The sequence below is a fragment of the Lissotriton vulgaris genome, unplaced genomic scaffold (assembly GCF_964263255.1).
Source record: "Lissotriton vulgaris unplaced genomic scaffold, aLisVul1.2 SCAFFOLD_2005, whole genome shotgun sequence".
NCBI classification, from domain to species: domain Eukaryota; kingdom Metazoa; phylum Chordata; class Amphibia; order Caudata; family Salamandridae; genus Lissotriton; species Lissotriton vulgaris.
The window spans coordinates 338371-362679 of NW_028250942.1; the positions used below are offsets into that span (position 1 = coordinate 338371).

General features: G+C 47.7%; 1 protein-coding gene across 1 annotated transcript in view; it reads left to right on the forward strand.

Moving 5' to 3' along the window:
- Positions 1-24309, forward strand: part of LOC147663075 (small ribosomal subunit protein mS27-like) — a 439048-nt gene that overhangs the window by 320683 nt on the left and 94056 nt on the right. The window contains exon 10 of the mRNA XM_086950700.1: positions 21515-21694. Coding sequence (XP_086806826.1) covers positions 21515-21694 — 180 coding nt within the window. The remainder of the gene's footprint in view (positions 1-21514; positions 21695-24309) is intronic.

The window sequence follows — 24309 nt, forward strand, 5'->3', positions numbered from 1 at the left end:
AAATAAGGGATGAAATGATAAGAGACCAGCTAATAGTACAATGTCGAAACAAAAAGATGCAAGAAAAATTGTGGGCAGCAAAAAACCCAACTCTACAAATAGCCATTGATATAGCAAAAGTAGTTGAGGAATCGAATGCATGCATGAAAGAGATGGAAAAGAAAGATAACGCAAAAAGCAATGCTCAAAGCAATGATGTTTCATGTGTTGATCATGATGAAGTTGCTGTTGTGAACAAGAGGAGTGTGGACCTAGGAGGAGGTAGTCAGAAAAGATTTAACAATGCATTTTCAGGTAATGACAGGAACAGATTCCAAGGAAGAATGTGCAGTAGATGTGGGAGTACCTTTCACAACTCGGACTTTAGGAGATGCTTTGCGATAGACAAAATGTGTAGGAAATGTGGGCGGAAAGGACACTTTTCAAAAATGTGTAGAAGTACAAACGTTGACAAGGTTGCTGTTGTTGAAAACAGGGATGAAGTAAGAGACTTCGTTAGTGTTGAGGGTGCAAACAAAATATTGTGTTTAGGTGGAGACGGTGCGAATGAGGGTGAGCCTGGTAGGAGATTCAGACCAAAAGCATCGTTTCTTATTGATGAAATCGAGGTCCAACTAATGGTTGACCCTGGGTCTTTATGGACCATAATTCCCAAGGATATGTTCCTAGCAAATTGGAAGGATGCGCACTTGTCTGCTAGTGACATTAATGCCTGTGGTTTTCAGGGTGAAAGCATAGACGTGATTGGGTTCATGGTGTGTGTAATAACTTTCAAGGATCGTTCAGCTGAAGGGAAGGTGTACGTAGCTAAGTCTGGTCCTGCAATTTTAGGATGGGGGCAACAGTATGACCTTGGGATAATAATAAATCCCAGAGCAGCACAACAAGTGATGGTGGTAGACAGCATAACCACTGATTCGATAGTGGAAGGGATGAATGGTTTGTTTGAGGAACACATAGGAGAGTTAAGGGGCTATGTGCATAAGATCGTGTTGAGGGACGATGCCATACCCATGCAACACAAAGTCAGAAAGGTCCCATTCATCGCACGTGAGGAAGTGAGGAAGATGTTAGAGGAAATGCTAGACCAGGGTGTAATAGAGCAGATCGAAACATCACCTTGGATTTCCCCTGTAGTTATTACAACCAAATCTGACGGAAAATTTCGTTTTTGTGTGGACCTTCGCACCCTGAACCAAAACATTGTGGTGGACAACTTTCCCTTACCCAACATCAATGAGTTAGTTCTATCATTAAAAGGGGGGAAGTACTTTTCCAAGTTAGATCTTCGTAGCGCCTATCATCAGATAAGACTACACCAAGACTCCAAAGCACTTACGGCGTTCATAACAACCGAAGGAATATATCAATTCACACGAATGCCTTTTGGTCTCGCTTCTGCTGCTGGAGTATTCCAAAGGATGATGGGTGTTGTATTAAAAGGTGTGCACAATGTTGTGTATTTTCAGGACGATGTTCTGATATTTGGAGCGACCATTGAAGAGCACAATGTGATCCTGAAAACCGTTTTAGAAAGGATGGAACAGGCAGGTTTGACTCTAAAGAAAGAGAAATGCAAATTTGCAGTGGAGGAGGTTGAATACCTGGGGTACACATTGTCTGTGGATGGAGTAAAACCTAAAAGAGACTTATTAGACTCCATTAGAAATGCACCTTCTCCGTGCGATAAGGATCAGTTGAGGTCTTTTCTCGGCCTCATCGAGTTCTATGCTAAGTTTGTAAGGGATTTTGCAGAGAAAACCGAGAAGATCAAGGTGCTGTTAAGGAGTGGATGTAAGTTTGTATGGGGTGTGGAACAAGATGAGTGCTTCAAAAGAATCAAGCTGGAAATTTGCGAGGCGGGCATTTTGACACCGTTTGATACCAACCGTAAGTCAGTCCTGACAGTGGATGCAAGTGCTGTGGGTGTTGGTGCGGTCCTTGCTCAAGTACATGATTCTGGTCTCAAAACTGTAGCGTTTGCCTCAAGGACACTCACTACAGCTGAGAGGAACTACTCTATAATTGAGCGTGAGGCTTTGGCTGCGGCATGGGGTTGCGAGTATTATAGAATGTACCTGTGGGGGTTCAAATTCACATTATTGACAGATCACAAACCTCTGGTTAAAATACTTTCGCCTGGTGGCGCTGGCAAAGGCTCTGCCAGGTTAGCTAGACTTGCTGCCAGGATCCAGGAGTATTTGTACACTGTAGAATACATTCCCGGTTGGAAGAATTGCCAAGCGGATGGACTCTCTAGACTTCCACTACCTTGGGAGAGGGTAGACAAGTTAGGGGTTGAATCTCTCAATTCAGAGGGTTCTGTTGCCGCTGTAGAGGAAGTTGTTGATATGTGTGCTGGGGCAATCAGTAGAAGTTTGTGGAATTCTTCAATGGCTAAAGATGCGGTGTTGTGTGAAGTCAAAGATTTAATAGCGAAGGGACCGAGGAGAGAGAGTTGTCTATCTCCTGCACTTCGTCCTTATTTGAAGGTTCTTGACCAATTGTCTATCTTGGACAATGAGGGATTCATGATTTTAATGGATGACAAATTCATTCCTCCACAAGATGTGCGATTTACTTTGTTTAAGCTGGGTCATGAGGGCCATTTGGGGCAGTCCCTTACCAAGAGGAGAATTAGGGAGAATTTTTGGTGGCCCGGGATGGACTCAGAAATCTCACAGTGGGTGGAGAGATGTACAGAGTGTTTGGAAAGTGAAAAAAGACTTAAGGTGGGTAGTCATACTGGTTGTGGCTCAATAGCTGATCCCAAGTGCCCGTGGCACACCATATGTCTCGACTTCATTGGCCCCTTTCACCAGTTGAATCAGGATTTGAGGTTTGGGTTGGTGGTAGTTGACGTCTCTTCCAAGTGGTTAGTAGTCAAATTCATGAGGGAGATCACCACGAGCAGCACTATAGCCGTGTTGGGTGAGATCTTTAGGGAAGAAGGTTTCCCCACAAGGATCATTACTGACAATGGGACACAACTCACCTCTCTGGAGATGGCTAATTTCTTGGGAAAGTGCGGCATTATTCATTCTAGGACCTCACTTTACAACCCCCAGGGAAATGGCATAGTGGAGAGGGCCAACCGAATGGTCAAAGGTGCCATTCAAATGGCAATTTCTTCCCGCATGGATGTAAAGACTTTAGTTAATGACCTGGTGTGGGCCTACAGGACTACAGAAAATGGGGTGACTGGTTTAGTCCCGTTTTCTGTCATGAGGGGACGTCCTGCGGGTACTAAACTTGTGGCTGCTTGGATGAAAGAACTCATGAACGCTGATCCCCCTGCTGGTCATGGTGAGCCTGGCACTGTTTGCGAATCTGATGGCGCGTGTAAATTCGCTGTGAATGATTGGGTTAAGGTCAAACCAGGTCGTGTGGGTGTCGGACTGACGAAGTTCAGGGGTCCATTTAAGATCAAGTCTGTACACAAGAGATTTGTTACCTTATTTAATGGGGAGAGTTGGAACTTGAGGCGTGTGGCATTGTATAAGAAAGCCGAGCGAGAACCGGTGAGGTTCAGAGAGCCCAGAGAACAGGCCAATGAGGTTAGCGCAAGTAGAATCCAGAGAGTGAGAAGACCTCCAGTTCATCTACGTGACTTTGTTTGCAAGTAAGGTCTCTCTCTGCAACGAAGGGCATGGTCTTATAATGTTTTTGTTCGACTTACTTTCGTTTTTTTTTTATTGATTCTCCATATGAAGGGAAGAGGATATGTTGTATTCTCTGCACTTATGTTTTATGTATCCCTTTAAGTCCTACATTCCATTTTCCCTGATGTCATTTTCTCCTTTGTTCTGTCCTGTCAGTTAGCTCCTGCTTTCTGATGGGAACACCAGCTTTTCTCTATGGTGCTTAATAAATAAGTGTTAAGCCTTACATCTGCCTGCTGACTTCATTTACAACATATAATCATAAACATGAATACTCATTGAAACTACAAATTACATAAGATTGCAAACACCACCATATTTATGACAGTCGCCTCAATTGATGTATTTGCTCTTTGAATATCTATTCTGATATGGTGTTCCTCATCTTCTACTCTTTAACTAGATACCTATACAAACCACTACATTTGCTTAACCCTTTCTATGCTCATGACGAGCTGAGCTCGTCATGATGCACGGTTGAGCTGTGCTGATGACGAGCTCAGCTCGTCATGAACAATGGGAAAAATTCATAGTCGGCATAGGAGGGGAAAATGCACAGCAGCGATGTGGTTAATATCTCACTGCATACTTGACATGGCTTTTGCAATGTCTGCTTATCTACTACCACTAGCGTCCTCTGCTCGTTGGAGGATCACACCTTGAAGTGGTTGAGAGAATTGTTTGTCTCAGTGACCTGGAGAGCTATGCGGGCGGGAGCTTAGTCCTCTGGCAGGGTCGCACAGGCAGGACAGGTCAAAAAGTAGAAATCAGAAGAAAGGTGATCCACTGGTCCTCCAGCTTGGAGGTTGGGCACAAGGCTAACAACCGTGTCCGATAAAAAGCATTTGTTACGGACCGAGCACGAAGAAACACTAAATCCTCTAGGCACAAGGGAACTCCAGAGCATCTGCATGAGACATGCATGATTGACAGTAGCCAAAGCCGCAAGGAAACTACTGGCAGGATGACGGAAGTTCTGAGTTCCAAATACACGAGACAGATTCTGGAACTTACCGACTATGTATGACACAGGAAGCCTAGGTACAGAATAGAGGCAGGCAATTGAACACCTGGCAACGATATGTGGAAACAGAAATGAAGACCCTGAACCACAGCTGGTGCACCGTACAGAAACCTGCCCAAGGCAGACAGAAGTAAAGCTTTTTCATTTCTTCCCTACATATCAGTCGGCATGGCGGACAGTGAGTAAAAAAAGTACTCTCATCTGAACTTAAAACATTTGACACTTATCTCACACAATATTCCATTTCTACACCCTCCTCTATCATCACGCTTAAGGTAAATACCAAGATTGGCAAATCTTAGACCTGATGCTCTTTAGGCCCTGTAGAGACATCTCATAATTCCTTGCTCAAAAGAAATTATGAAACATCCAACATGCCCCACTACCATATCCAAACCTACCCTCTTTATGGGCCAATTGTGCCTAATTCCGCCCTGTACTTTTCCGTTCATAATAATGATACGACAATCTGGCAATGTCAATTTGCATCTTGCTGGATCTATCTTGTATTTCTCAGCTGCCATGTACAAGGAACACACTTTACCCGGAGCCTCAAAGTTCTGACACCCCCACAAACCCAATACAGTCCTCTTTTTTTTTCTTATTAACTTAATACTCCTTGCTCTGTATTTCTAAACTTTGCTACCCCTTTTTTATATTCAAATCTTTTAATTTTCTTTTCTCATTTAACTTTGATAGGCTACCTTCCATTTTAACCAATCCTATCCAGTAGAATGTATCCAGCCAAACTTATCTTATATACACCATAGAGCCCATACTATAAACCAAGTCCAGTGAGTAACATACCGTACCTTATATGGTATCCAAAGCATTACTAATACATTTCACGTGTATGTCACTAGCCTTTTCTACATAACTATATCTTTTCCTGTTATTATTTGTCGACACAGACCAGAACTTACACTTAACATACATAGGACGCTCCAAGACTAACCGGCTAACAAGACATAACTAGCTGATAACTCTGAGTCTTCGGTTTACCCATTAGTAAAAGTAAGTACCATCTGAATACCATTTCCACTTTGTTAGTGATACATCACACCAATAGTCGCCTACATACTTCTTCCACTACAGATGTACAACACTGATAACTGACAATTACCGTTATGCATTCCCCTTTTTCTAATCAAACTCTTCTATCATCAATTATCACGCTACAGCCATGGCTTCCAAAACAACAGTAGATTCTTATATGTGACCTTCTGCATGAATATGGTTTATAAATCTCATGTACACATGTAAACTAAGCTGCATAACAGCTTTTAGGGGGATTTCTTTGAAAGAATCAATGTAGGGTTACTGTTGGTGTTATCCGTTCACTATTTCTGATTTATTTATTTTTTTACAGAGTTTTATACAGCGCAAACTTGACCCGAAGGTATCTAGTACCAGAGCGCTTTACATAGCATCAGTTGCTTTACATGAGGACACATTCATTTTTAGGTCTCGTCTGGCGTTGCAGCGGCGCATGCTCTGCTCGCCGGCAAGAGATATTGTGGATGAGGACTTTCAGAAAGGGCTTGAAGCCCCGCCCCTCATTTCCATTGGCTGGCGTCATCGTTTACGCTAAACGGTAGCCTGCCATTGGAAATTAGCTTTTTGCCGCCCTTTCGCCTTTTGGGAGGTCCCCTCCAGGCTGGATGGCTTGGTTTATGTCTGTCGTGAAGCACTTTCTTATCTTCACGAGGCGAGTTACATAAACAAGCCGTGATCCATCCGGATGGGCCATCCCAAAAGGAGGCAGGGCTGCAGGCAGGAACAACGCGCATGGTGCACTTTCACTTTATGATTCCATTGCGTGGCGACAGCTTGTTTCCATCTGTAGAGGGTCAAGTACTGCTTCCTTGGGAATCTCTCTCATTGTGCTTTGGGTTTGGCTGCCCTTGCGGTATGGGAGAGACTGTTGCTGCTGCTCGTGGTAATGGCGATGGCCAAAGGGGTGGTAGTCATAGTCCCGACCATGTCCACGGCTCTTTTCATACCCACCATGCACCCGCTCGTGCCCGCCATGCTCCCCCCTTTCATGCCCATGCTCCCACTCTGGTGAAGACAAAAAGGGGGGGTTCCTTTCTGTTGTTCTTAAATAGAAGCTTGAGTATAATTTGTAAAGCAAGACACCAGCCTATAGAACTTTTCTGTCCTCAATAACATGTATACTAAACACAACATAAATTATATCAAAAGAGATAATATTCATTAAAAAACCATATTTATTAAAAGAATATCCTTCATAATATAGACAAAGTCTTGTACATAAAATTTCCTACATATGTCAAAAGCAGTCACAAGCACATTACAGTATATTTCAATATATCAACATGTAGAAAAACAATTAAATATAGCCAGTATTGTCGACGCGTTTCGGTGCTTTGATCGATGAAACACCTTCCTCAGGACTACATTAAAATTGTTCAATATTTATTGCACAATTCCATTTGCGGTACCAGTCTTAATCCTGGAGATGGAGTAACCTTATATAGAGTTATACGTCTCCGCTATTTCGTCAGAGGGACTTTGAAATTTATTCGAAGAATCGTATATCATGATCTGGTTACATTCAGAGGCTTTGTATATCGCCAGTGTTGCTGGTTTAAGGCGTCTTCCCTCTTCTTGATACGTATAGGGATTGTTGAGGTTAAAACTTCTTTATTTAAATTGAAGTCAAGCCTTTTTATCGTCAATTTCTCGCGGGCGAGCCGCCTGCCTGGTCTCCCCGGTGTCCAGCGTCAGGGGAGACCAGGCAGGCGGCTCGCCCGTGAGAAATTGACGATAAAAAGGCTTGACTTCAATTTCAAGAGGGAAGACGCCTTAAACCAGCAACACTGGCGATATACAAAGCCTCTGAATGTAACCAGATCATGATATACGATTCTTCGAATACATTTCAAAGTCCCTCTGACGAAATAGCGGAGATGTATAACTCTATATAAGGTTACTCCATCTCCAGGATTAAGACTGGTACCGCAAATGGAAGTGTGCAATAAATATTGAACAATTTTAATGTCCTGAGGAAGGTGTTTCATCGATCAAAGCACCGAAACGCGTCGACAATACTGGCTATTTTTAATTGTTTTTCTACATGTTGATATATTGAAATATACTGTAATGTGCTTGCGACTGCTTTTGACATATGTAGGAAATTTTATGTACAAGACTTTGTCTATATTATGAAGGATATTCTTTTAATAAATATGTTTTTTAATGAATATTATCTCTTTTGATATCATTTATGTTGTGTTTAGTGTACATGTTATTGAGGACAGAAAAGTTCTATAGGCTGGTGTCTTGCTTTACAAATTATACTCAAGCTTCTATTTAAGAACCACAGAAAGGAACCCCCCCTTTTTTGTCTTAATATTTCCCAGTCCTTTCTGGGTTTGTCAGGGAAAACTCTCTCTTTTTCTAGTCTAGCCCACTCTGGTGAATACTCTCACTCGTGCCCATGAATCCTTTCAAGGCCTTCGTGTTCTCTCCCGTGCCTATAGTCGCTTTTGTGGCTGCTGTGCTCTCTTTCATGGCTGCCATGTATCCCGGCTATGTCCACGGCTCTCTTCATATCCGTGGCCTCGCTCCTGTCCTCCGTGCTCCCTCTTGTGAACCCCATGGCTCTCCTCGTGCCCATTCTTAGCAGTGTGGCTGTGCGTTTCTTTCTGGCCCCTGATGCAGGGATGGCACTCACAGCGGGCCAGCTTGGCGGTCAACTCCCTGTTGGTCTCCCTCTGGTCTAGTATGGTCTCCTTCTGTAGTAGGGGATCTCTGTGTATAGTCATAATCTAGTGAATAGTCCCGCCCATGTGCGTGGACCCCGGCAATCAAAAATAATCTCTTAAGTTGTCAAAATAATGCAGAAACTGCAAAGACACTTAAGAGAGAATTTAAAGACAAATAATGCAGCCTATATCCACAAGCTACACTGTCCAGTACTTCAACTAGAAATTCCACCAAAAAAACACCACACACAACACAGCCTGCAGTTTCTACCATAGAGAAACTTGCCTCCCCCATTCAAAGACTCTGGAATGATAGAGAGGAAGGTAGGGACAGACAAGCCCCATAGGCTGCCATTATGTGGCTTAAATAGGATACTGTGCCTTTAAGAGAACTTTCCAGAACTTCTCCCAGTATCCCAGAATGCATAGCAGGTCCCTCCACTTTCAGTTCTTTTTTCCGGCTCCTGCTTACAGGACCCTGGCATTGAGCTCTCCCTTTCTCAAGGGTTTATTGGAATTGTTTTTGCACTTTTGAATTTTAAAAGTGTTGCAAGTTTATTTCTTGGTGCTCTCCTCTCCCTTTTGTGCTGTTTTTAGGTGTTTTGGGGCTCCAAGATGCCTGGCCTTTTTGTGAAGTGCCCAGCATGTGAGAGGAAGAAGGCTAAGAGTGATCCCCATGAGGTCTGCATCGTGTGCCTTCCGGAAGATCATGTCCCTGAGGAGTGTGTAATCTGCCAGCAGCTTTCTGCTCGGACCTTGAGGGACAGATTGAAGATCAGGCTGGCTGGCCTGGAGGATAGGCGTCTGCGGGCTGCAGGTGGGTCTAGGCAGCCGGGGAAGGTTCCCTCTGCCTCTGCTGAGGCCCCTGGGGGGCTCCCCGGGGGCAGGAAGTCCAGCAATCGGTCCCATTCTCCGTCGACGTCGATGGCATCGACGACGGCGTCGAGAGGGATGACGACGGCGTGCTCCCCTTCTCCCCGGGGCTCCGGGTCGAGACGGCGTGACGGCTCGACGGCGAAGGAGAAGCCGACGTCGAAGCCGCCGTCGACGTCATCGTCTTCGTCGACGTCGAGATCTTCCTACCGTCGACGAAGGCACAGTGACGTGTATCGACGCTCACCGTCGAAGCGGCGCCGACGCTCGCCGTCGAGGCGACACCGTCGGTCGTCGTCGAGGCGACACCGTCGATCGCCGTCGAGGCGGCACCGCCGATCGACGTCGAGGGGCTCCTCGACGTCGGGAACATCAAGACGACGGCGGCGCTCGTCGTCGAGAGCGGACCGCCCGACGTCGAGAGGACGACGGGAGGAGTCGCGAAAGAGGAGGTCGACGTCGAGGAGTCGGCGTTCGACGCCGAGGAGAAGAGGGTCGACGCCGAGGAGACGGCGTTCGACGCCGGAGTCCAGGAGACGTCATTCGATGCCGGAGAAGCGTCGTTCTGCGTCCAGCAGACAGCGGTCAGCGTCGAGGAGTAGGTCACCCTCTCCAAAACGGCGGAAAAGGGACTCTAGTCCCAGGAGTCACGCTGCTTCCAGTGGAGGTCGCAAGAGGAAGAGGTCGCCGGCTGATGGGGATGGCTCTCCGCACCCCTCGCCTAAGGGATCACCTGGCTCGGTGTACTCGGAAGTGTACACTCCGTCTCGGCCCAGGACTCCGACTCCTCCCCCCGTGCCTAAGGAGGACCCTCCGCCCAAACCACCACTGCCTTCGGGAGATCCGTCTCCACCTCCGGTTCCTCCGCATGTGCCCACACCGCAGCCGAAGGTTCCTCCGCCGAGGTCCACTTCCCTGCCGTCCCTGCCTGCTCCTCCTAAGGGGACTCCGAAACCGAAACCCCGGGAGGAACCGAAGAAACCCTGTGATGAACCGCGGAAGACCCCTCCACGTAAACCGAAGGAGCGCCCACGAGCTGGCAGATCTCGCTCTCGCTCTGGGCGGAAGGAGAGATCACGGCACAGATCATCCACGAGATCGAGGCACCGCCATAGGAGGCGCGAATCTCGCTCGCACACGAGGTCCTCTGGGCCCAGGGATTATTCACCTACCCTATCGGGTCACCGGACACCAGAGTGTCCCCGATAGATGACCTGGTTGCCTTTCAGGACGTCCTGTTGAGGGGCGCGGCGAAGCTAGGCATATCCCTGACAGTGCCTACGCCAAAGACGTCGGTCATTTTCGAGACTCTACATCAGAAGCATCTGTCTCGTCCTCTCCTGCCCCTGGTGCCGGGCCTGGAAGAACCGGCTATGGCTCTGTTTCTCACCCCGGCGGTGACGAGGGCGGCTCCGTCAAGATTACTAAAGAAGTACCGGGCTCCCGACTCGGATCCGGCCTTTTTGAGAGCTGAGCCTCCGCCTGACTCAGTCATCGTCACGGCGGCCCGCAAGCAGCATGCCACCACCCCGACCTCCACGGTCCCCCCGGACAAGGAATCACGGTGGATGGACTCGGCGGGGAGAAAAGTCTGTGGAACTTCCGCTACCTCCATGAAAGCGGCGAGTGCCACGGCTTTGTTGGGACGCTACGACCGCGCCCTCTGGGACTCCCTTGAGCGCTTTGCGGAGCATTTGCCCCGGGAGCAGCGTGAAGACTTCATGGAAGTCCTGAGCGAGGGGATGCTGGTGGCCAACCAGATAATCAGCGCAGCTGCGGACTCTTCCCTGTTGGCGGCTCACGGATTTTGCCACGGGATCAACCAGCGGCGCCACGCATGGCTCCGGCTTACGTCCCTGAAACCGGACGCGCAGCAGAGGGTGGCCAATCTGCCGTTCTCCGGTGAGACCCTCTTCGGGAAACATGCGGATGATGAAATGGCCCGCATGAAGGCGGAGGCCGAAACGCTGACGGCTGTGGGCCTGGAGAAGCCCAAAGAGACCAAGAAGCAGTACCGTCCCTTCCAACGGCTGTTCGGCGGACAAGGCCGAGGACGAGGACAGGCTTCGGGGCACTCGCAACAGCAGCAGCCGTTCCGTAAGCCGTTCCAGAAGCGGCAGAAGGGCAGGGGAGGCTAGCAGTCGGCTCCGGCGCCCAAGGGCCAGGCGGGGTCTAGGCCCTAGGAACTTACTTCCCCCGGATCCGTTACCCACTCCGGTAGGGGGAAGCATACAACTTTTTCTGGCAGAGTGGAGAAAAATTACTCAGGACAAGTGGGTGCTGAATATTGTTTGCAATGGATACAGTCTTCGGTTCACCAGCCCTCCTCCGGCTATTCCCCCGGTCGGCTCGCAGTTCCAGCTGCGCGAGCTTCAGGCGGAAGCGGATGTCCTGTTAAGGAAAAGGGCGATAGAAGATGTACCTCTGTCTCAGAGAGGAAGAGGTCTGTACTCCCGGTTCTTTCTGGTTCGCAAGAAGGACAAGAACGAGTTCAGGCCCATTCTGGATTTGCGACAGGCAAACAAATGGATTCGCAGAGAAAAGTTCTGCATGCTGTCGTTGCATCAGATTTATCCTCAGTTGCAACAGGGAGACTGGCTTTGCGCTATAGACCTACAGGATGCTTACTTCCATGTGCCCATTGCACACAAACACAGGAAGTTCCTGCGGTTCCAAGTCGGCACCAATCATTATCAATACACAGTACTCCCATTCGGACTGAAGTCTGCGCCGAGAACGTTCTCGAAGTGCATGGCGGTGGTAGCAGCACACCTGAGGAAGAACAAGGTGTTCGTCTACCCTTACTTGGACGATTGGTTGATCAAGGCATCCTCCTTCTCGGAAGCGCGAGCACACTTCCAGAAGACGTGCGTTCTCCTGAACAAGCTGGGGCTGCACATCAACATGGCCAAGTCTGTCCCGACTCCGGTCCAATGCATACAGTACTTGGGAGCCTCCATCAATACGCTGTCAGCAAGCGTGTCTCCTTCGGAAGAGCGACGATTATCACTCCTTCGGAAGGCTCAGGCTCTTATGACGACTCCATCTACAACAGTGAGGATGGTGTCTTCTCTACTGGGATCGATGGCCTCTTGTATCTTCCTGACGCCACACGCACGGCTGCACATGAGACCGTTGCAGGAGTGCTTGGAGGACCAGTGGGATCAGAGGAAAGGATCTTGGGACGACAAGATTCGACTGTCGCTGCATGCTCTTCAGTCTCTGAAGTGGTGGTGTTCGGCGGAGAATCTCCTCAGAGGGGTTCCCTTTCACAAGGACATTCCCACGCAGACTGTCATGACGGATGCGTCTCTTCTGGGATGGGGAGCGCACTCCGGGACTCTACAGATTCAGGGCACGTGGTCACCGATGGAGGCCACGTATCACATCAATTTCCTGGAACTCAGGGCTGTTCACTTGGCGCTGAAGGCCTTTCTTCCGTCCTTCCAGACCAACTCTCTGCTTGTACAGACGGACAATACCACCACGATGTATTACCTCAACAAGCAGGGGGGCTCGAGATCGCGCACCCTGTCGCAGGAGGCGCAGACGATCTGGCACTGGCTCCTGGCCAGAGGACTGACGATAACGGCCACCCATCTACCAGGTGTGCAGAATGTTCAGGCAGACGCACTGAGCAGACAGCTGCAGGAAAACCACGAATGGGTCATAAACGACGAAGTACTAGGAGAAGTCTTCGCAAGGTGGGGAACTCCAGACGTAGATTTGTTCGCCACCGCCGAAAACAGCAAGTGCAGAGACTTCGCCTCCAGATACTTCCAACAAGGGACTCTGGGGAATGCGTTGTGGATCAACTGGACGAACAACTTTCTGTACGCCTTTCCTCCCATTCCCCTGATTCCGGCGGTGCTCATCAAGCTGGCCCGGTCCAGAGCTCGGATGATACTCATCGCCCCGGAGTGGCCCAGGCAGTGGTGGTTCACGGACCTGCTTCACCGGTCTCTCCTTCCTCACATTCGGTTGCCGTGCAGGCCGGACCTTCGGGGGACGGATGTTACACCCCAACCTCTCGTCTTTGAGTTTGGCGGCATGGCTCCTGAGATAGTGCAATATGGCCATCTGAATCTGCCCGATGATTGCATGAACATACTGAAGGAGTCTAAGAGACCTTCCACTCGGACTTCATATGCTTACAAGTGGAAGAGGTTTTGTATCTGGTGCCAGTCTAAGAACCATGATCCTACAACCTGCAAGGAAGATGTCATCCTTCCTTACCTTTTACATTTGGCGCAGTCTGGCCTTAATGTCCATTCCATTAAGGTTCATCTTGCTGCATTGACTGCCTACAGGAAATGCCCTTCACAGACTTCCTTTTTCCAGATCCCTGTGATCAAAGACTTTCTGGAAGGTTTGAAGAAAGTATTCCCTCCTGTCAGGCTTCCCTCGCCTTCATGGGAATTGAATGTGGTGCTGTCCAGATTGATGAAGGAGCCTTTTGAACCTATTCATAAGGCTTCGTTGCAGCACCTGTCCTGGAAGGCGGCGTTCCTCGTGGCCATTACATCGGCCCGCAGGGTGAGTGAAATTCAGGTGTTGTGTTGTAATGAACCTTATACTGTATTTCATGCTGCTAAGGTTGTTATGCGTACTCACCCTAAATTTCTTCCAAAGGTTATTTCTGATTTTCATGTCAACCAGACTATAACTTTACCTACGTTTTTTCAGAACCCTTCATCCCCAGCGGAGAGGTCTCTCCATTCCCTGGATGTTAGGAGGGTGTTGAAATTTTATCTGGATAAAACCAAGGATATTCGTAGGTCTGACCAGTTGTTCATCAATTATGGGTCGGTCAGGACGAGTCTTGCGACCTCAAAGCAGTCCATCTCTAGGTGGATTGTGTCCTGCATACAATTATGTTACCAAAAGGCTAATAAGACCTTAGGAGGTAAGCCTAAGGCTCATTCCACCAGGGGCAAAGCTGCCACGACGGCTCGGCTCCGTAACGTGCCGATTGCTGAAATATGCAAGGCAGCCACTTGGAAGTCGGTTCACACCTTTGCTAAGCATTACTGCCTGGACACTGATGCCAGGGCAGACGCTCAGGTTGGGCAGGCTTCGCTGCGGAATTTGTTCGCACAGTAGTGGCGTTATGTTTTATTCTCCACCGCCGCTTTGGTGTGGGGATGGGCTTGCCATTCTATTCACTAGATTATGACTATACACAGAGATCCCCTACTACAGAAGGAGTCGTTTCTGTCCTGTAACTCCAGTTCTGTAGTAGGGGCATCTCTGTTATAGTCATAAGCGCCCCCCCTCCTCCCCGGTGGAGATTTTTCATCATGTAAAGAATGCGACAGGTCTGGCGTGCTTCGCCTACAAAAAGAACTGAAAGTGGAGGGACCTGCTATGCATTCTGGGATACTGGGAGAAGTTCTGGAAAGTTCTCTTAAAGGCACAGTATCCTATTTAAGCCACATAATGGCAGCCTATGGGGCTTGTCTGTCCCTACCTTCCTCTCTATCATTCCAGAGTCTTTGAATGGGGGAGGCAAGTTTCTCTATGGTAGAAACTGCAGGCTGTGTTGTGTGTGGTGTTTTTTTGGTGGAATTTCTAGTTGAAGTACTGGACAGTGTAGCTTGTGGATATAGGCTGCATTATTTGTCTTTAAATTCTCTCTTAAGTGTCTTTGCAGTTTCTGCATTATTTTGACAACTTAAGAGATTATTTTTGATTGCCGGGGTCCACGCACATGGGCGGGACTATTCACTAGATTATGACTATAACAGAGATACCCCTACTACAGAACTGGAGTTACAGGACAGAAACTACTCCTTCTGGTGCACAACTGTCTCCGACAGGAGCAGAATGGTCTCCTTTGGCTCTTCTTGAGACCCCGCCCAGTGGACACTGCTGCCTCCATTATGCTGTGAGGCCGCTGAGTGACAAATAGAGTCAATTTCTAATGGCATAAGGCTGCAGATAAATTTTGGGAGGGTGTGCTAGCCCCCAGGCTCAAAGAACAGACACAGCTGCGTCACCAGGTGAAGAACCACCATGTTTTATGCCGTGATTTAGGGCCTGTTTTGTTTCCGGCTGCGGCAGAGTTCCCTGTCTCCGTCTCCCCCTCGCCTGAGTACTTTGTCCTTCCTCAACGTGATGAGACGTTCAGGGGAATTTAAAAAGAAGATTTGCGGTGTTGGTTTCCTATTTATTTATTTATTTATTTATTTATTTATTTATTTATTTTTGCTGCCACTCTCTTTAATTGGTAAATCCCCTCCCAATGCAGGTCAGCCTACTTAAGCATATAATTACTGCTACAATTTGGTGTTTTAACAGTTGTTGAATTTTATATAATTCCTACAATAGCGACTAAAAAGCCTGAAAGTCTATGACTCGCTACTGCATAGTTTACATACTGTTTAAAGGCTTTTTTCTAGGTAGTATCATTGCTATTAGAGTTTGTAATGCCTTGTTAAAACAGTAACGTGACCGCATCAACGTGCGGATGCATTTAATTTGATGAGGCTGGTGACACATATTATTGAATACACGTTAAAGGTGTACATTGCACAGCTGTCCTGTCCAGTTTTCAGCACGCACCTTTGAGCAACATGCCATCATTTTAGGGAGCAAATTGGAAGGAGAAGCAATTTCAGGCAGGAGACAGCAAAAGTAAAGCTAATTGTTGCATCACAAATCGAGAGTCTCCCGCCCGAATCGGGTGCATTGGCATGCATGCATCACATATGACACCTTTAGTGACACTTTATCAGGAGCAGAGAGCCGTGGATTAATAAAATATTTTACTAAATTAAAATCTTGGTTTATTAAATGCACTGCAGTACCTGGATTAAACAAAAGGTACGCCACATCAGTAGCTTGAAAAGCATCCTTTTTTTCTACTTATCAAGAGCCTGGCAGCTCACAAGATGATCCTACGAAGCCATTTGCTTTGCTATACAATACCAGTAGCAAAGCAAATGGCTTTAACTTAATCTAAGGTGAGACCGATTGCATTTTCAATGCTTGTTTTGTTCGGCACGGGGATATTAAGTGATTAGCCCAGAATCACAGGATGTTCAGCGTTGTTGCCGAGACTCGAACCCAGTTCCCCAGATTCGAGGTCGACCCCCCCCTAGCCGTTAGGCCAACTCCTCTCCCTTGATTGAAAATAGTTTGTCGCTATCTAAATGTTGATAAATTGCACATAATACCGCCACTGCTTTAAGTGTGCATTCTCGTCTATAGTGACTATCCATCTATAAAGTTGCATCTCGATGGCGCTAGTCTTAGGACAAATTGTTTTGTTTGACATGCCTGACATGGGTGCTGTGAATTGCAGGATGATGTAGACGTAGGCAGAAAGATCATACACAGTCCTTGCTACTATCCACCCACGAAGACCCCGACCGGGACAATTCTGATGTGTCCTGAGCATTATAGTTGCTTCTTGGAACAACTTTCCCCTGCATCCTCTTTTAAGTTGGATTTTCCTTGTCTAGGATGGTTGCCATAACTGGGCGTGGGTGGCAGATGACAGTACTGGGAAGCCGATGCCAAGCAAGCAGCATAGCACAGTCATCAAAGTGATGCGTTCTAAATGATGGCATAGGATTTACCAGAAATATTTTAGTAGAGGGAAACATGGAATTTCTATAGTTCTCATCAAATCAAGCAATGGGAGGTGATTTCTGTACCCTAGTCCTAAGATTGTGGAAAATTGCCACCTCTCGTTTTGGATCCTTGCCTCCCTTTACTGCTGAAACCATGTTTTGCCCTATTTGTTTTCCCCTAAATTGAAACTCTTACTTGTCTTAGAGTTTGTGTGTGCTGTAAGGTATTTATTTACACACAGCTGTTCATACATGCTGAAATGTACCAATGGGACGTGATATCTTTTACAATGATGAAGGCACTGAAATGCAACTGGATCCTTCCCCTCCCAGATCGGTCACGATCAGAACTTCTCCATCTTAAGGTGTTGGAAGTTAGAGACGTAAACAAAAGTAAAAAGAAGCACCACCAGCTGATCCGCGCCGCCAAGAAAACAGCATTCAAGGACCGGTTGGACAACAACGCACACCACTGCAAGGAGCTCTTCAACATCGTGAAAGAGCTTTCCAACTCCAGCGCAGGAAACAACGACATCACCCCATCGCAAGACCTCTGCAACTCCCTCGCTTCATACTTCCACAACAAGATCGCGGACATACACAACAGCTTCAACAACCAACCAACGCACACCATGACCGAACAACCACCCCCCACCACCACCCTCCACGCCTGGACCCCGATCAGCACCGAAGACACCATCCGCACAATGAACTCCATCCACTCCGGATCACCGACCGACCCCTGCCCTCACCACGTCTTCAACAAGGCCGACGCTGTCATCGCACCCCACCTGCGGGACATCATCAACACCTCCTTCGACACCGCCACCTTCCCTGAGAGCTGGAAACACGCCGAACTCAGCGCTCTACTCAAGAAACCAACAGCGGACCCCACCGAACTCAAGAACTACCGCCCCATCTCGCTCCTCCCGTTTCCAGCCAAAGTCATCGAGAAGACCGTCAACAAGCAGATGGCCGCCTTCCTCGAGACGAACGGATCCCTCGACCCCTCACAGTCCGGCTTCCGAGCCAATCACAGCACCGAGACCGCCCTCATCGCCGCCACCGATGACATCCGAGCCCTGATGGACAATGGAGAAACAGCGGCCCTCATCCTCCTAGACCTCTCCGCGGCATTCGACACTGTCTGCCACCGCACCCTAGTACAGCGCCTCAGCAACGTCGGAATCCAGGACAAGGCGCTGGAATGGATCATCTCCTTCCTCGACGGAAGAACACAGAGAGTCCGCCTACCACCGTACAAGTCAGAGGCCTCCGAAGTCATCTGCGGCGTCCCTCAAGGGTCATCTCTGAGCCCCACCCTCTTCAACGTCTACATGAGCCCCCTCGCGGCCATCGTACGCAAACACAACCTCAGCATAATCTCCTACGCCAACGACACCCAGCTGATCCTCTCCCTGACCAACGACCCCGCCTCCGCCAGAGCCAACCTGCACGAAGGGATGAAAGAGGTAGCCGAGTGGATGACGACCAGCCGCCTGAAACTGAACTCTGACAAGACGGAGGTCCTCATCCTGGGCTCTTCACCCTCCGCCTGGGACGACTCCTGGTGGCCTCCCGCCCTGGGCACCGCACCCAAACCGACAGACCATGCACGCAACCTGGGCTTCATCCTGGACTCCTCCCTCTCCATGACCAGGCAAGTCAACAACGTCTCCTCGGCGTGCTTCAACATCCTACGCATGCTACGGAAGATCTTCTGGTGGATCCCCACCGAGACCAGGAAGACCGTCACCCAGGCCCTCGTCACCAGCCGACTGGACTACGGCAACGCCCTCTACGCCGGTACCACCGCCAAGCTCCAGAAGAGACTCCAGCGGATCCAGAACGCCTCAGCCAGACTCATCCTCGACATCCCACGAACCAGCCACATCACCGGACATCTGAGAGACCTTCACTGGCTCCCCGTCAACAAAAGAATCACCTTCCGCCTCCTCACCCACGCACACAAAGCCCTACACGACCAAGGCCCGAGCTACCTCAACAGCCGAATCAACTTCTACGCTCCCAAACGCCACCTCCAATCAGCCAACCACGCCCTCGCCGCCGTCCCCCGCATCCGAAGAGCGACTACGGGAGGAAGGTCCTTCTCCTACCTGGCCGCCAGGACCTGGAACTCCCTCCCGACCGACCTGCGCCTGACCCAAGACCACCTCTCCTTCAGGAAGAAGCTGAAGACCTGGCTGTTCGAGCAGTAGCGGCACCCCCCCCCCAGCGCCTTGAGACCCTTCGGGTATGTAGCGCGCTATATAAGTGTCACTGATTGATTGATTGATTTACACCAGGAAAGAAATTTGATTTTACAAAAAATAGCAGTAATTTGTTTTTCCATGCGTGGTATTTTAAGACAAAGGAATCTAAACGCTGAATATACAGATTGTCCGATTATCTCCATGTATCCTCAGGCCTTAATCGTTGTGCAACTGGATTTAATACTTTTTTCAGTGTGTGCTGCTTAGTACCGTACAAGTTCCAATGCTGATCACTATTTTGCTATTTCAAGTATGCTTCCTAAAACGAGGTCCCTTATAATGAGCACTTTGGTGTCTGTTCATACTTGAACCTCAATTGGCGCCTTGCTAGGTGATCAGTCATAAGACTCCCATGTTGGGCTTATGCTGACGCTTGTTTGATGATGGCTGTTAAGTCAGGGATGGCAATGGCTTTTTGCTGCATGAAATATTCATGCTTTTACTGGTAAAGGGCTGCAGTAACGTTTTTTTACAGCTCCTACATATCCTGTGTGAGACATAGACTCTGCTAGTCGTCCACATTAGTCATTTCAGAGAAAGTGGAAAGTAATACAGGGTAACCAGGATCATCAAACTCTGTAATGCATAAACTACATTATTAATAATAGTGCATGACCAGCTAATATAACTTCAATATATCCGAAAGACTAATGGCCAGGAAGAAGAGCGTTAATGCTGGAGAATTAATGATGAGCATTAGATTTGAAAGATCTGTATTATGATTAGGAGGGTAAACTAAGATGTATGGGACAATCTCTAATGTAACTAAACAGGGTGAAGGCTTACTTGAACCTGGTAAAAATAATGATCAATTGAGCTGATCAGGTATAGCTAAAAAAAAATCTAATGTAATGCCAGGAGTAAAATGGCCCTCCGGATTTGACAGGCGTTATGCAATGGAGGAGCACAGTCTAAAACAGTGGTGCTACGTGTAAACGCTTGTTTCTGGTCATTGAGGTCCACTCCTATCCATCTAGGGAATTGATGCAGTAACTCTAAACTGGGTGAATGGTATTGTTCTTGCGGGAGAAATGGGAAAGAAGGTAATCCTCTAGTGCTGCCTTTTCAGCCCTACACTGGTTCATGGGTAAGGATAGTGGTTGAAGAGCTGAACCACCTTGCTAGGTGATTGATTGAGATATTTAGAATTGTTTTATTTTGTGGAACAACATGTTTTTACGTCAATGCATTGTTGTTTAAATAAATAAATTCTCGTTTTCAAGCATTGTTTGAAATTTGGCAATTGTGAACCTGACGAGCTTCCACACAGAGAGACCTGATAGAGAAAAATGTGTATATATTTTTTTGTTGTTATTAATTTTTTGAACGTTTCCTGAAATTAAAAAAATAGGTTACCGAATGTCATAGCTTCTCAATTTTTATGTTACATAAACACAACACAGTAGTGAAATATGCAGAGTACATATGAGACACAAGAATGTATCATAAGAGGGGTTTCTGTATATTATCAATAGACACCACAGCATTGCCGCGCAACCTTTCCAGGGCGGACAGAAAACATATCCTATACATAGTCAGTGTCCGTGATATTATAGTTTTAGAGGGGCTCTCCCAGGAAGAGTCCTGCGTGAGAATCTCACCCTCTGCTTCAGCAGTAGTTGTGAACTCGCCCAGCACACCTGCCCTGTTAAACCGTGGGTGTCTTTATGTGTTCACGTCGATGAGGAGCAGTGTTGGCGAGCAATGCTAGGCCCGTACAGGAAAGCATGAGGGGGGAGGTTTGGGGTCAGTTCTGAAGCTTCAGAGGCGGGAGCTGACAAAGTCAAAGTGGAAACTTCCAAAAGGCTAGGAGTTTCGAGGCAGAGGAGCAGAATAAGCGATGGAGATGGGGTGCGGGGGGTTCTGGGAACATCCTGTGAAGATGACCGAAGAGGCCAGAATGAGAGGAGAGAGGAGCTGCAGAGAAGAGCCAAGGAGGAGCAGGAGAACGAATGGGGTTCAAGGCATTGCCTAAAAAATGGTGTTTGAACTATTGGAGTGGGCCTTGCAAACGAGGCGGTGACATATATAAGAGGTATTAAGGGGCTGGGCAGCAGCATTCTGTGTAGAGTGAAAGAGGGAGGCAGCGGTGGGACACGCAGTGGAGCAGTGCTGTGCACGGGTCCGTGTGTGGAGGGGTTTAAAGGTCATGGGGTGCTGGTGCATAGGGCTGGTCTCAGATAACCGGAAGTGACGGGTGCCTCGTGCAGGCTTTGCTTCACAGTTTTCTTTCCCTGGTCCTCGTGTCTCCGAGCCCGCCTCAGTGCACGGCACTTTATTGTCCCACTTTGGTTCTCAGCCTGTCTGCTGGGGCTGGCCTTGGTGGGTGCCAGGAAGCAGGTGGCCATGATTAATCTTTGTGTTTGTTCTTCAGGTGGATGTCCTGGGGAGCGTGCTGGACGCTGCGGCCTCACCACCTGCTGACCCGCAGCCGCCGGACACGGCCGAGCTCGAATCACCGACCGGCGAGGAGCAGGTGCAGGAGCCGGCCGAGGAAGACGCCGAGGAAGACACCGAGCGGCCCCGGCTGCCCGAGTACTGCCACCGGTTCAAGGTAGGCCGTGTGCGCGTACGTGCGTGCTGTTACTAGGCTGACGTCATGCAATTACATTACCTCCAACAGGAAATGAGCCTGAAGAGGACAAGGCCATCTGTGTTTGCTCGCCCTCTGGGACTGTACTTGCATCTCTCGGACATCCTGCTGACAGATAAGAGCCCTCTTTACCAGAGTGGATTTTTCACTGCAGCCCTATACCCTGGCTGGTCAGATCGCCACTTCAGATGGAGGGTTTGTCGTATTCACTTGTTTTAAGGCATAATCTTCCTTCCTTTATGCCTAGTTTGACCAGTCACCTGTAAGACTAAATGATTACGTGCTGTGCATTAACTGGGCATCCAGTGTTGTAGCGCCTAGCAACAGCGCAGCCTGCGGCGTGAGCTAACTGTGTCAATCTGAGATACATTTAAGAAACTTGACATTATATCATTTGGATACGGTGTTAAGCGCCATCATTATCTCCGTTTTCAAAAGTGAAACCAGGGACAGTCCCTGCTGGAAAAGCACACACTTTACTCAGGGCACCCCAAAGTAGGGGTGAAGGGGTGTGGCAGCTGAGAGGGGAGGGAGTCACGACAAGTAGTCTCACAGTCAGTGTATACATTAATTTCTAAAAATACTGCTGCAAAGAAATTGGCAGCAAGGGCAACAATGACAGTAAAAGTGTTCTGGCTTAATTGGAAACAAACGGGCTACATTTTAAACTAAAATAATGGTAAGATAACTCTGGTGGGTAATGCACTTATTAAAGAGAGCTGTGTTTTGTCTAGTCACAGTTATGATTCAAGGTAGCATAGGGGGTGAAAAGAACATTGTGCCACATTTACATCACAGATTCGTCTTTTATGTAGATTGGTAAATGGAATACTACTTTTGACACAGAGATCATTTTGTTACTGTCATAAATTGCAATCCGCCTCATATAGCACAGTGAGCTAAAAACCAGTATAGAGGAGCAGCATGCAAACTGCAAGGCATGGATTTAGAAACTTGATTTTTTTCTCAATCTGTCATTATCCTCTGATTGCTCAAAAGGGTTCATTTATGGTAGCAACAAAGTTTCATTAGTACAGATAATCCCAATCGATCTATTACGTTTTAAACCATGACTTTGTTTTCCTCTGGACCAATCACTTATGCCCATAGTCAAGGCCACTGGATTTATGCGATTTTGCGGCTGCGGCATTTTCCACATACTTATGGATTTGTCTTATTTGCCACATAATCCATTATCTGCTTCGCATCTGCATATTTTATTTAAAAAAATGTTTATTACTGAAATGAATCATAATGTGGTAAATATTTTACCGTATACTATTTTTGCCATATAATTTCAGACAGGTTACAAAAGAATAGCTCGATCAAATGAGAGGCAGAGTCCGTGGTGTCTGAGTCATAAGGGCTTTAATCATAAATGACTAAATGACTCGAGTCAATGGAGATCTAGTCCATCAATACAAGGGTTCGGGTATGCAATGATGGCAGGAAAAGATGTCAACGATTCATTCACAGTACATGACATATATAGGAAAATGACACAATAGCATTGAATACAGTAGGCGTGACAAGTGAAATGTATATGATAAGAACACATGTGCGTAGCAAAAAGGCGTGAACATGGGTGTGCACAGAGGCGTGAACTAGAAACGTCACAGAAAAGTGTCATAAGTGGGTGGATGCTTAGAGAATTCTTGCAGAGTCAGCTGAAACCTATGGCCTGGATGCGCGCGCAGCTAATATGACGTGTGATTGACGTACATCTGGAGGAAGCTAAGAGTCTGACTTTTAACACTAGTAGAAGAGACAGAAGTCTGGCATGTCAGATCGACCTGTCCCTAAACATATCTGATATCCTGTGTTTGGAGGATGTTTAATCTGGAGTAAAAGGTCTCTTGGGCAGAGGGTACTCTATACTGAATGTATGCGTGTCTAGGTGCAAATGCTCGGAGACAGGGGCCTACCATGGTAACGGGAACTGTAAATTACTTGCACGGAGACAGGAAGACTTGCTCTTTGCTCTGCAGCCGGGGATATGTTTACCTAAATCACTAGACAGGAATGTGTTTTCGAGGGGCTGAGCTGGCTACGCTGATAACTTGAAGGTAAAATACTGTTTTTGGCAGGCAGACCAGACCGAGCCGGGCACCGCTCGGTTGGCAAGAAGTAAGGTAGAGGTCAGGGATGCGTCTCCATGCTGCAGCTTTCAGAGGCAGAGACAGAAATGGCTTGAAGACAGAAATCAGGGCCTAGCTCGGCAGAGCCAGGAAAACGTGAAAGTGCACCACATAAAGACGGTGGCATGGCATACTTAGGAACGGAATTATCGATCCATTCATGGTGGATCTGATAAAGGACATGTTAACGTTGGACGCAAATGTATTTGCGTCTTCAGATTCGGTTATGGAGGGAAATTACATGTACTTGAAGTGCGTACATGGAGCCGTTGGGGTCTACGTTAGGGGGCACAATTTACCATAAAAATTCCAATTACCTCATTCCCTCCTTGTCCCCTACGGACCCTTCATGATATGTCGATGTTCATGAGACATCAATCTGTTCGTACAACATCATTTGTTCTTCTTTCTTTCTTCTGGAATGGGAACGTGCACTTG